The following is a 16,757-nucleotide window of genomic DNA, read 5'->3' as shown; positions in this document are numbered from 1 at the left end:
AAATTACTTCAAATGGGAGAGATAATTAGGTAATTTAGTGGGTTAAGGACTAGAATCCTAGGGTCGGTTGCGATTCTGGAGGTCGTCCAACCCTTGGGATTTAGGGTTCACACTTTTCCTACTCCACCAGAGAATCTTTTTCTGATTCTGCTCTTCTATGCATCAAAGAGGAAGAAAGATAGCAAACACTGAGATTATTATTGCTCTCCTTACTGAACAGATATGTTAGCAGGAGAGTTACTGATTAGCAGGAAAAGAAGGAAAGGAAGAAGCAATCTTGGGGAAGGAAGAGGGCAGGAGAGTTGGGATTTTCTTCAAGGGAGAGAGATGCAGAGAAAGTGACTGGGTTAAAATCCCTTGGAAGTCAGTCAGGATCTGAACTCAGATGATACACTTACCATCTTATTCTACCCTAGGTTAAGAGTTCTCTGTCCTTTAATTTTTTCTAAGTGTTCTGCTGTGGGGCAAAGCACCAACTGCTCAGATCAATTTATTATCTAATCTAAGATGATTTGGCTCTTTCCTTTAAATAAGACAAAACAGATCAGTATAAATTCATTTACCTTCAGGCCCACAGCATTATACTGGAAAATATTTTTCTGAATGTTTTTCTTTCAGGAAAGATATCTGGATTGTTTCATTCACTATAATGAAAAGGGGTGAAAACTCAATGTAATCTCTGTAAGGGTAAGACCAAACAATGCCTTAAAGGCCATTTGCCTATAACCCTGCCTTACATCCTTATGAATGGCTTCCAATAACCCTTTTTGTGTGTTTCAAGGCAATGATTCTCTAATTACTTATTTGGATATATTTGTTTTTGTCTCCATTTGCTTTTGATTATTTTCATAGAAACCTACTGAGGATCTTGGAACAAGAAGTATGATATGGTCATACAGGAGCTTTAGAAAGGTTATTTTGACAGCAGTGTCATAGAAGAATTGGAGATGGAAGAGGCTGGAGGTAAAGTAAGCAAATGAGGGACCATAGTTTCTCTGATACTTCCTTATTTTTTTTCCTTAGGGATTCCTTTCTTGTCATAAATCTCAACCACCTGCTTTTCTGGATGATAACTTAAGTGATGGCCATAATTCTAGATATACACCCACTGAGCTTGGGTATATAGTTCTATTATAAATTTTTGTAGCATTAGAGAAATAATCATGGGGTACTCATGGGCCTGACATCCTCTGGGGAACTCAATGTTGAACTTTCCTAAAGGAAAAAAAAAGGTACCCAATTTTAATCTTCTGAGATCATACTTCTTACCATTATTTTGATCCTTGGGGAAAGTGGATTGGTGCATTGGAAAATAGCCAAAAATATGATATTAGAGGAGGTCGGTTCAAATGCTAGCTCTGATATTTACCTGACTTTTGTGATCTTGAATAAATCTTCATGGGTCTCAACTTTCTCATTTGTAGGTTGATCTAGATTACTTCTAGGGCCCAATTCTAGCAGTTTTATGAATTATTCCAACTCATCTTGAGGGTATTTCTACTCAGGAAAGGTAGAATATCTGAAGAAAAATTTGCTCTTTCCTATGACATTTATGATTTTGGGCACAACATTGGGAAGTATCCAGGTTATATCCCCATCTTTCTAACTTCCTTGCAGTTTTTTTCCAGAATGATCTCTGAATCAAAGTAGGAAACTCCTGTTTTGGGAACTCCCTTCAGTGATCCAGATACTAGTCCATGACTAGGTAGATTGTAAAACTATGAGATTTAGTGATAGAAGGAATTTTAAGGTCATCTTGTTCATCATTTTACAGATGAGGGAATGGAGAGCTCTATAGAGGTTCAGAGTCTTGCCAATAGAAACACAGTCAACAAGTTGCATAGCCAGGATTCAAATTCAGGTCCTGACTCCAAATCCAGCACCTTTCCCCATCTGCCATATGATATCCTAAGAAATTGAGGTGTATTAAACTTAACTGATTGCTCAGTATCACATAGAAAGTGTAAGAGGCCATTTTTGAATCCAGGACTAACTTATTTTAAATCCAGTATTACTTCTATTGCACCAAATATTCTCAAATTCCATGTTCTCCTAAATTGTACATTACTGCTTACCTCTTCATCAGAGGACATCTCTCTTTCTTCAATCAGTAGATCAAATACCATGATCTTGCATGAAATCTTTCCTAATTCCTACCATCTGCTGGTGCCATCCTTCCAATCTACCTTATCTTTATTTGTATTGAATCTTTATATATTTTTGATAGACTTACAATAAATACATGTTTTCCCCCCATTATAAATACCATGTGAATAGTGTTTCATTTAGCATATTAGCTAGTAAAGCATCAGATAGCTGCCTGTGCTATTGTTTTTATACTTGGACTTTCCTTTACTTAATTATTTAAGTTTTTTCTTAGAGGGGTCTCTTTATATATTTGATATAAACTTACATACAATAAATACATATTTTATTTCCCCATTGTAAATCCCACATGAATAGTGTTTCATTTAGTATATTAGTTAATGAAGCATCAGATAGTTGCTTATGCTATTGTTTTTATACTTAGACTTTCCTTTCTTTACTTATTTATGCTTTTTTTTTTTCTTAGAGGAAGAGTCTCCCTATCTCACCCAGGTTGGGAATGTAATAGGAGTCTGGTCGTATCCCTCTCTAAGGGTTTACCATATTGGTGCTAGACTTAGTGAAAATAATTGATAGCTTTAGTCTGACTGCAGCTCAGAATTCCAGAACTTAAGCAATGGAAATCTATTTCAGCCTCCCCAGCTACAGGGATTATAAGCATGCATCCTCCTTCTCAATCCTAGAATCTCCTTTATAAATACAGATATCTAGTCCTTCACACAGACAAAACCCAAGTAGATTGCCCAGATGACACTATGCCTGGCTTTGGATGGGCAGCTCATTAGTTAGACCACATTGCCTTTTGGTTACATGTCTGCAAGTTATACCTGAACCAAGTATGGAACTGAACCAGATTCAAATGTAGTTGGAAAATATTAAGCAAAATAAGTAAAGGTACAATAATATATTGATAATGTCAAATGTGTGGTTTTCTAAGTCAATAATGCAAAAATATTTATATAACATTAATAGCTCCATTTCTATTGGAGTTTGATACCAATGAACTAGTTCATAAGTTAATATATACCTGGCAGGCATTGGAGATGGACAGTGACCCTTAATACATTATTATATAATTTAGATTTCAAGAGAAGTAGGAAAAGGGGCTAGATTGTATTTGGGAAATTGGAAAATGCTTTCAATTATTTCAAATTTTTCTTAACAAAAAACAAAACAGAAAAATTTTCCCATGCCAATATTTTCCTGGTAATATTATTATAGTTGTAAATAAAGAATTGGAACATGATGAGATATTTGAAGATTTAAAAAATGTGAGTAGCCTAGAGTGCAATAACAAGGCACACAGTGGATGTAGAGAACCTAGTTTGTATTGTTGTTGGTATTCAGTCATTTCAGTAATTTCTGACTCTTCATGACCCTGTTTGTGGTAGTCTTGGCAGAAATAGGGGAATGGTTTGCTCTTTTCCTTTTCAGCTCATTTGGCAGATGAGGAAACTGAGGCAAACAGGATTAAGTGACTTGCTCAGGATCACACAGCTAGTAAGTGTCTGAGGCTGCATTTGAACTCAGGAAGATGAGTCTTCTCAACTCCAAGTCTGGCATTTATCCAATGTATCTTTTACCTTCTCCTATTACATATTATTAAAAATCACACACAATTTCAAATAGCATAAAGAGATATTATGAAATGAAGTAGAGGAGTGATCAAAGTAGAATAAAGAACCACAGATAAGCAGCTTGAGCATTATCCCAGTTTTATCTATATCTAATACATCTATATATGGCCTAACAAAAATGTCAAACTCATGGCCAACTCAAGCCCATTACAATGGAATCAGAAAACATTTAACAAAATAAATAAAAATTGAATATAATGTAGAATATAAATTTGTGGTTTTCTAAGTCAATCTGCCTCTATGGAACCCATTTCCATCTGAATTTGAAGCCACTGAGTCTTAGAGAAAAGTCTCTAGCTCCATAGGAGAATCTGTGGACCAGAATTGTGCAGAAAAAGACATAGGTGGGTCTGATCGGCCCTGGTGATTTAAAAGATATTAATATGTAAGATGAAGAGGTTGGCCCAAATGACCTGGGGAACTGTGCCTACTCTAAATCTATGGTCTCATAGTAAGTCCAACACTTTATCCTTTTACTAGGATGTATCAGTTTTCCAACCACAGAAACATCAAAGTATACTTTAAAATCTTTATTCATTTTGGTTCCTTAAACCAAAAAACCCTACCAGTCACGGTGTGGTCATTAAGCAAGAATAGTTAAAACTAAATCAGTGACAACATATGACTGCCTTGGTCTGCCTAAAACGGGATTATTACACCTGAATATAGTAGAGAGGTATCTGGGAAATAAATCCCCACATACAAACAAGGATATCAATTTAGCTTTCAAAATAACCTTTTATCATTTATAATGATCTACTTGTTTCCACTTCCATGGTGGACTTATGAAAGCCTTTCCCCACTTTGGCAGCTAGATGGCTCAGTGGATGGAGTCCTGAGCCTAAAATCAGAAAATGAGCAAGTCCTTTCTGAGCAATTCATTTTAACTTCATTCTGTTTCAGATTTCTCTACTGTAAAATGGAGGCAATAATATCATTTGCCTTCTAATACTGTTGTGAAGATCAAATGAAATAGCTTAGTGCAAGAATTGGCACATAATATATGCTTATTAAATGTGTGATTCCTTCACCTCAATGAAATTAAAAATTGAAAACTCCACATAGTTAAAAGAATGAAACAAAACAGTATTTAGTTTATATACCACAGGAAAAATAAATATGTACACACCTGGACTGGTAGAATTCTTCTCCCTAAAATGAAAAAAAATACTAGTTTTAATAAAATTTAGTTATTTAGATTATGAAGTAGGTGTTTTGAAAAAAATACATTCCTCTTAAACTGAATTTTTGAATCAACATTTTGGTTAAATAGGGTTGGAATTTTCAGAGTTTTTTTTTTTTAAAGTCTATTTCTAAAGCATAGGTCTGACTAGATCACTCCTCTGTTCTGTAAGCTTCAATGGCTCCCACTTACTACTAGGATGAAATAATCATTTCTTTAGTGTCAAAAGCCTTCTTCATCTAATTCCAGACTATTTTGACTATCTTATTTCATATTATCCCTCTCTTCTATCTTACATTTCAGTCAAACTGGCCTAACTTGTTCCCATGCATATTATTCCAGTTCTAACCTGCAACCAATCATCAATAAGCATTTATTTAGAATCTACTGTATGCTGGCACTATGCAAACATACAAAGAAAAAAAAATCTCAATCATTTACTGCCCTCAAGGATTATAATTTCAGAACTAAAAAGAAATCTCATGGACTATTTAGTTCAACTACCTGATTTTATAGAGGAGAAAGTCAAGGGCTAGCTAGTGACCTGTCCAAGGTATACAAATAATCCTAAGCATCAGGAATAGCATTTGAACATGGTTCCTCATACTCTAAAACCATTGTTTTTTCCATTACAATGCACTGTCACCTTATTTTATTTGGAATTTCTTTAGCTGTGTACCTCTTGTTCTTTCCAGTCTCGTCTCCAGTAGAATAAAAGCTACTTGAGGACAGAGACTCTTTTCATTGGGGGTATGTGGAAAGAGAGAAAGGAGAGAAGGGGCTTTATTGCTGATGTCCAGCAATATATAGTAGGTTGCTGTGTGTGTGCTCCAACCCTACCAAGCACAAATGGATGTCTCAAAATCCAGTGTGAATTTCTATTTTGCCTTGATGTTTTTCAGTCATTTTCAATTAATGTCTTTCTGTAACTCTATTTGGGGGTCTTCTTGGCAAATATATTGGAGTAGGTTGCCATTTACTTCTCCAGCTTATTTTATAGATGAGAAAATTGAAGCAAACAGATTTAAATGACTTGCCTGGGGTCATATAATTAGAAAGTGTCTGAGGCTGAATTTGAACTCAGGAACATGAATCTTTTGACCCCAGGCTTGGCACTCTAAGCATTATGGTACCACATAACTGTCTACTTCAGCAAAATACTACTGACTCTAAGCAAAGCTGATTTAACTCTGATAGGACAGCCGTAGATTCATAGGAAACATTAAAATGGAAGCAATCACTAAAAGCAGAAGTCTAGATCTCATGGAACCTCTCTCCTCTGAGATCTTTCTGCTTTTTCTGACTTCAGTATTGTAACATCCATTCTTTTTCCTTTTGAAAAAGTGGACCATTCCCTCCCTATTCTCCTAAAACATATATGATTGAATCATCTTTGCTTCCCAGAAGAATGAGATTATAAAATCATGGACTTACTAGTTCAACCTGCTCTGAGAGATGAAAAAAGTTATCCCAATATTATTCAGGTAGTAACAGGACAGACTTTGAACTCAGATCCTCTGAGCACAAATGAAGTATGCTTTCTACTGTATCATAGCATAGTGTCTGGTATGCAACAGGTGCTTGATACATGTTTATTCACAATTACCTATGTTGCTTCTTGGAGAGGAAGATGGGATCTACAGTAAATCATTGAAGGAAGGCTCAAGGTTTAGAGATATGGAACCTATTTAAACTCAAGGACCAGGCAAAATAATTTTTGTCTTGAACTATCTTACCTGATTCCATTTGTCATGGGTCATAGATCCAAACTGAGGTTGATGTTCTTTCCCAGGTGGAGAATGGACCATATTGTTGCTCTGAGACCCGGAGCAAGTACCATCGTCTATGAGACAGTTTGTTGGATGTGGCCAACTGGTGTTGGAGTTTGAAAAATTGAATGGTGCCTTTGTTGTTTCCAAGTGGGGAGCCTTGGAACTGAAACTCAAAGATGACAGAGATTGAGAACAAGCCTTGGGGCTTCTGGGAAGATTATCATAAAGAGAGTTCTGTGAACCCAAGGCCCCCTTCCAGTTTCGCCAGTTAGATGCTTCCAAAGAGTCTTGATGAGGGGGCAGCTGAGAAGTGCTGCTTCTGAGCCGCCGCAAGGTAGGAGAGGTTGAAATCCGACCTGGAGCTTGTCTATCAAATTGGAAAGGGCTACTTCCCTGGCCACTGACATACTCTACTGAGGGACTCTTGGGAGACTGATTAGGACCTCTATGACCTCTTCTCTGAATCACTGTATTGGATGACTCTTTGTCCTGGCCAGAGACAAGATCCATATTTTCAGAGGGAGCCAACGTGTTGCTCTCTGAATCACTGTTCTCCAAAGAGTTCTCACTATGTTCTATCTTCTCATTTTCCACATTCAAGAAAACTTCTTCATTTGGCTCCAGAGCATTGTCAGGAGAGTATCGTTGCATTTTTTTTTTAAACAAAATTTGGGACAAAAGTTGGGAATCTGTTGTCAATAACAGAGAGTCAGATTAGGGGACATGGTGGAGGGCCTGGAATTTCTGATTCACCATCAGTGCTAGATGGAAAGATAAATAATATGATTATTATTTAGATTAAAAAAACATAATTAACTTTTGGGATTCTACCATTCTGATCTACATACTTTAATTATTAAAGTTCATTTATTGCTTGCATAACATGCCTTCCTGTTTCTTAGAAGAAAGCTTTAAAAAAATTTATAAAGATACTTAGAAGGCTTCTTGGAATTCACATTGTTGATGATTCCACTGTAAATGAAAAAAGATGTATTTAATTTCCCTTAGGTTCTGATGTTGTGGGTTGTTTTCTTTTAAATGCAGTACATCCTTTCCCTCCCCAGTCCATCTCAGGGACACATAAACAAAGGAAGCCAGGAAGCTTTCCTTGGGGTTTAAGTTATAGAAGGCTTTAGGGATTATGATGAAAAGCATTTTTAAAACACATTTGAGATTTTATCCATTCTGATTTTAAGAAAATAGCTTAAATAGACCCCCACCTCACCAGTTCACCAGATGTTCTTAATCCCTTTGTAATTAAAGATGTTTCCAATGATTATTAATTGCTAAGTCATTTTTACCCTCATTCCCCTAACCCCCAACTAATCTATGAAGTGGCATATAGCCCATTCACAAAGCAAAGTTTAGTTCAGGGCAGTTTTGAAATGGCTTTACATTTCTGTTATTCCCCTCATCAAAAAAGAATGATGCATGGAAAAAATTTTAAAGAAGGAAAAAATTATTCCAAGAGTTAATTCTCAGTTATTTTTGAAGTTTGTAAAATTGAACAAAGCCATTGTTGTTTGGAACTGAGGCTCAAAGATGATAGAGACTGAGAGCAAGTTTTGGGGCTTGATGGGATGAAGTGAACCTATACTGACACAGAAAAATCTACTATTGCTACCCCTTTGGTATAGAAAATAGGACCATAAATTTAGAGCTGAATGAACTAATTGTTCCCTAATTTTACAGATGAAAGTTGGAAATGACAAACAATTGAACAACAACAAACTTTAGAATATATACTTGGTAGCACCTATTTTTACCAGCTCAGAAGTCTTTCCCCCCTTCTGCTTCATAGTTTGAAGATATAATTCAGATAGAAGAAAATGACAGAGAAAGTGTCATTGCAACGATTTAAACAACAAGTATAATTTACTGGATTCTTCTTGTTTGAAAATCTCAAGTTCCTATTGTTGAGCTTGCATTTTAGTGTTCTGAGTTGAGGACTGACTTTTGAAATTTCTGATTTAGAATTTCATATGTATACACAACATAATGTGTACAAACATGCCCATGTATACATATATATATATATATATATATATGTATATATGTCTATATATATATATACACACACACATATATACTTACATGCTTTGGTTGATTTTAGCTCTACATATTCCTAGTCTCTCCCTGACATTTCCTGACTCCTTTTGTATGTCTTCCACTCTTTCCTTCCCCGTTACACTGTAAGTTTCTTGAGAACAGGAATTGTTTTTTCCAAATTAATTAATTAACTAATTAAATAAATTAATTAAATTAATACATATAGGTGAACATAGGTATATTTTGTTGTTGTTGAGTTGTTTCCAAATTTTCAAGACCCTATTTGGGATTTTCTTGGCAAAGATACTGGAGTGGTTTTCCATTTCCTTTTCCAGCTCATTTGACAGATGAGAAAACTGAGGCAAATAGGATGAAATGACTTGTCCAGAGTCACACAGGTAGGAAATGTCTGAGGCCAGATTTTAATTCAGGAAGATGAGTCTTCTTTGCCTGGTGCTCTCTATGCACTGAACACCCCCCCCCCCCCCATATTATAGAATATTCACACATAGATGTGTATATACATACATATATGTATACCTATATCTATACACACACATACACATAGACATATACATGCATGCATATACATGTACATATATTTACATGTGTATATAAGCACATATATATATCTTTTCTTTACAGGAAAAGGAAGAAGGCTCTAAACTTCCTATTCCATATTTTTCATTTGTATCCCCAGACAATTCCTGAAAGGGCAGTTGAAAATCATGGCATCTTCTTCCCATTCAAAATATTTAAAGGATACATAGAGTGTGAAAATATTAGCTTTTGAAAACTTTTTGATTTCATTTAGAGATGGCAAAAGACCCTGTTCTCTCCATGAAGAAGCGGCTGGACTTCAGATTGAAAATACTTACCCATAGATTCAGTCCCTAGAAATTTCATACTTTTCCTCTTTTGTCTGATTGTCCACATTTGGCTTATTTATTTAGGCTTCATGTCATGTTTAGTTTTGCTTTTCCAAATTTGTTTAACAAATAGGAGTGTTAATAGCCCGAGTGCCTGGGCTTGCCTTAACTGCCAATTTTTACCTTAAAGAAAGTGGTATTGTGTATAGAAAAAGAAAATCTAGACCTTGAATCTTAGACCTGGGAATACAATCTAAATAATGCTGAATTTGGAATCAGAAGACCATTCCTTGAAAGGTAGTTCTGCCAGTGACTACATGTATCTGGGCAAGTCATTTTATCTCTAGAGGTTTTTTTCTATTTTAAAAATGAGGAGATTAAACTAGATGATCTCTGAAATCCCTTCAACTTTGTCTATAACCTATGAAGGGATATTGGATCCATCCCCATTATTAACAGAGGGGGAAACTGAGGTTCAGTTAGGCTGAGTGATTTTTCCATGAGGCCAAACTATTAGAGAGTGACTGAGCTATGACTGAAAAACTAAAACCTTTGGGATTCCAAGTCCAGACAAAATTCTTTCTTTTATAGGGCAGAAAAGAGAACGATGCTTTGGGATGCTGATGGCCTGTGCTGCAAAGAATTTAGATTATAATTGACTTTTCTTGTATAGTATGATAATTGTGGAAATATGTATAGAAGAATTGGACTTATTTAACATATATTGGATTACTTGTCTGGGGGAAGGGATCAGGGGAAGGAAGGGAAAAATTTGGAACACAAGGTGAGTGTTGAAAATTATCTATGCATATGTTTTGAAAATAAAAAGATTTTAATAAAAAAGAATTTAGATTATAGATTTTTTTTCAGGCTGTAGGGGACCTTAAAGACCTTTGAGTACAACCCTTTTATCTTACATATAGGGAAATTGAGGCAAATGGTTAAGTGACTTGCTCAGGATCACATAGCTTGTAAGTAGGTGAAGCTGGATTTGAACTAAAAAAAAATTTTCCTGACCTTAGCCCTGGCACTCTATCCACTGAACCATTTCGCTACCTTTCTCTCTTGGTACCCATGGTAACTCTCTTTGAATATCTTTAATTTCTGATAAGGCATTGATCTTTATGAGTAGAAGAAGTTTTTACATTGAGAATTCAGGGCATGTACTAGAATAGAAACATCCTGAGGATAAGGGAATTTCATTTTTGTTTTTATATCTACAAGGACTGACTGAAAACAACTGAACAACAAAACCTACTTACTCTTATACCTTTCCTAGATCCCTGGAAATCCACCTTCTTCTCAAGCTCCTTTGACTAGAAAGGCAACATGTTATAGTGAAAAGAATACTAGACTATTCACCCTATTTCTTTGCATCTTAGTTTCCTCTTTTTTTAAAAATTAGATAGCTGGACAATAAGACCTTTAACATCCCTTTCATTTCTATGATTCTGTAAACATGATGGTACCATCTCGTTTATAAGCTATGATGCTACAATCCTTCTTTAGATGGATGGCTTCTGGAGAGATTTAGCCCATTCATCTATTGCCCAGGAAAGGGCCCTATGGGCTTATTAGAAAATAAATCTGGCCTCAGACTGAGGGATGTGGGGCTCATCTGGGAGGGTTTCTCCCTTTTCTCCAAGCCTCCATGGAATGCCAAGGAAAAGAAGGGCATTTGAAATCAACTAGGACTCTGACAATACATCTAAAAGTCAATATAATTAATTTAATTTTCTCAGCTATTGCTCAGAGCTTCCCCACCCAAGATTTGCAGAAAATAATAATCCAGTAGCAAGGCAACAAAATGAAACTCACCTACCTTGTGTATCTCATACCCTGAAAGAACAAACACGGACACTATAATACTCTGAGAAAGAAGCTGTGTCAATCCCATAAGGCAAGCTACTTGAGTTAATGATTTACTAAACCTTGAGATAGGTGACCACAGCTTGAAGCAGTAGTCTCAGAATATGTAAATATATATATATGCAGACACACACACACATATATGAAATTATTAAGAGGATAAACAGATCACCCCCTTACCACCCTAACTTAAATACCTGCCAGGTGGGCACACTCAGAGCCAACTCTGGTGTCTCCTGGGAGCTCAAGGAAAGTTTTTAGATCCAAAGAATGAATTTCCAGGAACTCTCCACAGGTAACTGGCTCCACCACTGAATGCAAGCAACCTTGATGAGCTGCTGAAATGAGGAACTAGCTTTTTCTCTTAGAGAAAAGCCTCAGGGAAATGACTCCAGCTTCCAGAACAGCTTTTTTTTTTTTTTTTTTCTTAGAGATCAGATGATTTTTATTATTCAGTGGGTGGCAATGCCTGTTACTAGTTAAAGGAAGATGAGAGGCAGCATGGGACAATCTTGACCTAGGTCCTGGCTGAGTGACTCTGGACAAATCACTTCAGCCCCCTCAGCCATTCTCTTTAAGGGCTGATCTAGATTGGTAGAGAGAATTTCTCACTAGAGAGGTCCCCAAATCATTGAAATCAAACAAAAAAAAAATTGAAATAAAAAAAAAAAGGTTGTTGATATGAGTCTGATCTTTTATTTCCCCCCATTGAATTCCTTCTTAATCATCAGCTTGGATCTGTGAAGAATTGAGTTTAAGAAGAAAGATTGTTTTGGATTTGGATTCTGTTTATTCTTTTTAAGTAGGTACGAGTTCTAAGTAAGACAAAACTTAAATAATTTGGACTGCACTTATTCAGAGATAATGATAACACCTATGGGTGTTCCCCAATGCTTAAATCCTCTTTGTCTTCTTTCTCTACACTTACTTGGTGATCTCATCAGATCCCATGCATTTAAAAAATCCAAATATTTTTATTCAATTAGCTAAAGCAATTATTTTATCTTCCTGTGGCAATAGTCCATAGAATTTAAATATTAAAGAAGAATAGCAGGGTAGGAACTTGTTCCAGGAATTTTTTTTCCAAACTCCATTCTATGAGAATGAACTAATATGAATAATTTGAGAATAAAATAATAGTAATGAATAACAATAATGATGAGGATCACAGGCAGAACTGTTGCTCATAATTACCTGGACATAACTTTGATTCACAATTATTTAAGAAAAATGTTTTTTAAATAGCTGTCTCTATAATAAATATTCCAACTAGGTAGAATGAAAAGCTTCCAAAATTACAGGGACCTAGTGAAAAGAATCATAACTCTGTGGATCAAAATGGTCTTGCTTGCTACTGGAATTGACCCAAAGATGCTTTCAGTAAGCTTATAGAAGGTGATCATACATTTCAATGCTTTTATTTAATCATCAAAACCAGCCATTTTCTCCTGTGTAATAGTTTGTAAAACATTAAATACAAAAGAAGAATAACAGAAAAGCTACATATACCAGTACATTTAACATCTGATTTCCAATCGAAATGATAAACACAATAAAATAGCAATGATGACAATGATAAATATGGAGGCAAGTATGGCATAATAGAGAGTGAGCCAGCTTTGGAAGTAAAGAAGACTTGGTTCAAATCCCACCCAAGACACACATTGGCTGAGTCCTTTGGCAAATCACCTGACAACTCCCACCCCCATAATCTTTCATTTCCCCAAATCATGTAAAGAGACTTTTCAACATTCATTTTTGTAAGATTTTTGTGTTCCAATTTTTTCTCTCTCTTTCTCTCACCTTCTCCATCCCTAAGACAGCAAGCAATTTAATATAAGTTATACATGTACAATCCTTTGAAACATATTTGCATGTTTATCATGTTGTCCAAGAAAACAGCAAAAAGAGAAAAAAAAACATGAGAAAGAAAAAGCAAACAAATAAACAATCAAAAGGTGAAAATATTATACTTAGATCTATATTCAGTCTCCATAGTTCTCTCTCTGGATGTAGATGGCACTTTCCATCCCAAGTGTATTGGAATTATTTTGGGTTACCTCCTTGTTTAGGAGAACTAAATCTATCATAATTGATCACATAATCTTGCTATTATTGTGTATAATGTTCTGGTTCTTCACACTGCATTCATCATCAGTTCATGTATGTCTTTCCAGGGTTTTCTAAAATCAATCTGCTCATCATTTCTTAAAGAACAATAATATTCTTCATATTATTGTACCATACCTTATTCAACTATTCCCCAACTGATGGATATCCACTCAATTTCCAGCTTCCAATGCACTGCAAAAAGGGCATTTTTGCATATGTGGGTCTTTTTCCTTCTTTTTTGATCTTTTTTTTTTGGGGGGGTGCGGATAGAGATCTAGTGACATCTTTATTCCCTAAGCAACTCTCTAGCCTATAAGTGGCAGAATAGTTGTTGATCTAAATTGATTGAAAAAGTCTTTCCAAAAGAAATTCTAGCATCAATGAAATTACAAGTATGGGCTAAAATAATATTAAAAATAACAGTCACAATGTAATGCTAATTAAATTTTTATATAGCACCTTAATTAAGGTCTGCAATGCTCTGCAAAATGCTTTCCTTACAACAGTCTCATAAGGCAGGTGTGATCACTGAATCGGATATTTTGTGCTATTTGTGGGGGAGAAAGGATTTATTAAATATGTAGGTTAATATTTTTAAAATATGGAAATAAATTCCATGCTCCCAAATTGCTATTCATAGCTATATTCTTTTTTACTTCCAGACTTTTAGAGAAGCCCATCTTCTCTAATTGCCTTCATTTCCTGCCCTCCCATTCCTCAGTCCTTTGTAATTTGGTTTCCCATATCATTGTTCATCTGAAACTGTACTCTTCAAAGATACCAATAATCCTTCACTTGCCAAACCTGAGAGACTTTTCTCAGTCCCCATCATTTTTGACCCCTCTAAAACATTGGACTTTGTTGACAATGCTCTGATCCTAGTTTCTTCTCTATGGGTTTTCCAGATAACTGTTTTACTCATTTTACTAACTGCCTCTTTTTAATCTTCTTTGCTTGTATATCACCATATTCTACCCCATAACTATGGATATACTCCAAGGTGCTCTCTTGGACTCTCGTGTTCTCTCACTACAATAATTTTGGTGATCTCATGGATTCAATTATCATCTCTATGTTACTGACTTCCAGATCTATATATCTGGCCTTACATTTTCTCCTGAGTTTCAGTACTACACAAGCAACTGCCTATTGGACATTTTAAATGCACAATATTTCTTGGGTACTTAATCTCTTGACTTAATAAAGTTTGCAGAAGGCCCTAAGTCCACCCTTGGTAGAAACTTCCATACCCCAGATTCAGGTGATTTCATTTAAAAGGTCAGAAAACAAGCATGATACAGGAAAATATGTGCAGATTGATCAGTAAAGAGATGAGCAGAAAAGAGGGATTTGCAAAATCTATCATACGTTGTGGATGTCAGGCTGGATGCCTGAATGCTGGTAGAAGTATTTCAGTACTGGTTCCCTCCACTCTGATCCCCTTGTCAAGGTGAACATTGTACCTTACAAGGTACAATGAGCATGGAACAGAAATAAAGGTAGGATTGCATCAGGGTCTACTACCATATTATAGACTATATTTGTGTCTACCAAAAGGACTTTATATGTTGTTAAATAAATATAATTTGATCAAAGGATTATAGACTTTGAGATGGAGGGACTCTAGATGTCCTCAAGTCCTGCTCCTTCATTTTATAAAGTAGGAAACTGAGGCAGAGAGTGATTTGTTCAAGGTAACAACTAGTAAGAAATCAATTAGGGCTTGATTTCAGGTATTCTTGACTTCAAATCCAACATTTGATCCACTATAAAAGTGTTTCCTGTCAAAATGTATAATTATGCCTCCTTGGGTTAATCCATCAAAGACTGGAGAGATCTATCTACCCAGAAATTGATTTAACAGGATAGGGATATCTCATACTAAGCCATGACACAGTATCAAGAGGGAACTGAAAAATTCCATACATTCAATAAAGAAGAGCTGAGACATGTGGTAAGCAATTTGGACAAAGACTAAGATAATTTGGAATTGCCCAAAGATAATACCATGTCAGTGTACTTGTATCAGCTAGCTCTCTGAATGCCTTGGTCCTTTCCTCTGTTTTTGGAATCCCAAGAGCCTTTCAAATGTGAGCTCTTGTGGAGGAAGTTCTTCTTTTAGGAAATCTTTCATGATCTTTCTTTACAATGGCTAGTACTTCCTCCTTCCTCTCCCAAATATTGCATTTTCACTCTGGATATTTTTAAATTTAACTTTTCTGTGTATTTACTTTTCCCCCAATAGAATGTAAGATCCTGGCAAGGACAATTCATTTTTTGTCTTTGTATACCCATTGCCTAGCATCATGACTGGCACAATGTAGGCATTTGATATAATAATGAATTGAACTAAACTGAGATCTGCCAAGGTACACTGTCCTTGCTGGCACCATGGGATTCATTTGCTGGCCATCTCAGACCTGAGGATAGGAAGAGGTTGGTGCCAGAAATCTTGAATTGTACAGGAATCCTTCCATATTGTTCAGCAGGGGACTATTTTCTATAAGGCAGGGGCTTACAGAAAATAAATTTAAGAGAATGGGATATGATAGAACCAGTACAAACAGGCTTGCAAAAACCTACAGTGTGAATATTTAAATGTTCAAGGAGACTTAACTATCAATATTTCAGAATTGGCAACTCACAAAATTGTGTTGGCTTGCTTGTTTTGTTAATTATCTAGGCTTTAGAAAATAAAGGAGACAATATTAACAACAAAGACTAAATTTGAAAAGTTTATTGCACTTTTCAGAGAGATTTTTGTTAAACATTTATCAGCACATCACTAACAAAGGTTCTTGACCACCTTACCCAGGGCCAGGAACTCTAAGAGAACTTCTACTTGCTCTGGCAAAAGAGTTTGATAGAATCAAAATGTTCTCAGTGGGGAGGACAGTGCTTTTTACTGATTAAAGTTACTTCTAGAATTCAGATGAATGTTGAAATGGAGCCACTTCCCCAGAGAATTTGTCTGCTGCTATTTCCAAGTCTCCATGGTCCCTGTGGGAGAACTTGAAAGGATAGGGAGCTGAGCCACTATCTCCAGTAGGCAGTGGGAACTTTGTATCAATGATAGTCCCTCAGTGTAGACCACAGAAACAATATTATTATATTCATTTCTGCACGCCACATTTAAGAATGTAACATCCTTGCCCTTCTT

At 35.8% G+C, this 16,757-nt stretch overlaps 1 protein-coding gene across 1 annotated transcript in view; it reads right to left on the bottom strand.

The window, feature by feature from the left end:
- Positions 1-12,103, bottom strand: part of PLEKHG7 (pleckstrin homology and RhoGEF domain containing G7) — an 86,260-nt gene extending 74,157 nt beyond the window's left edge. The window contains 3 exon segments of the mRNA XM_051962500.1: positions 4,873-4,895; positions 6,663-7,459; positions 11,683-12,103. Of these exon segments, the coding sequence (XP_051818460.1) occupies positions 4,873-4,895; positions 6,663-7,349 (710 nt within the window). The 5' untranslated portion in view covers positions 7,350-7,459; positions 11,683-12,103.
- Positions 12,104-16,757: the final 4,654 nt, after the last annotated feature.

The sequence above is a fragment of the Antechinus flavipes genome, chromosome 5, assembly GCF_016432865.1.
Source record: "Antechinus flavipes isolate AdamAnt ecotype Samford, QLD, Australia chromosome 5, AdamAnt_v2, whole genome shotgun sequence".
Taxonomy (NCBI): Eukaryota; Metazoa; Chordata; class Mammalia; order Dasyuromorphia; family Dasyuridae; genus Antechinus; species Antechinus flavipes.
Note: the sequence above shows the minus strand (reverse complement) of the source record. Positions and strands in the feature narration are given on the sequence as shown.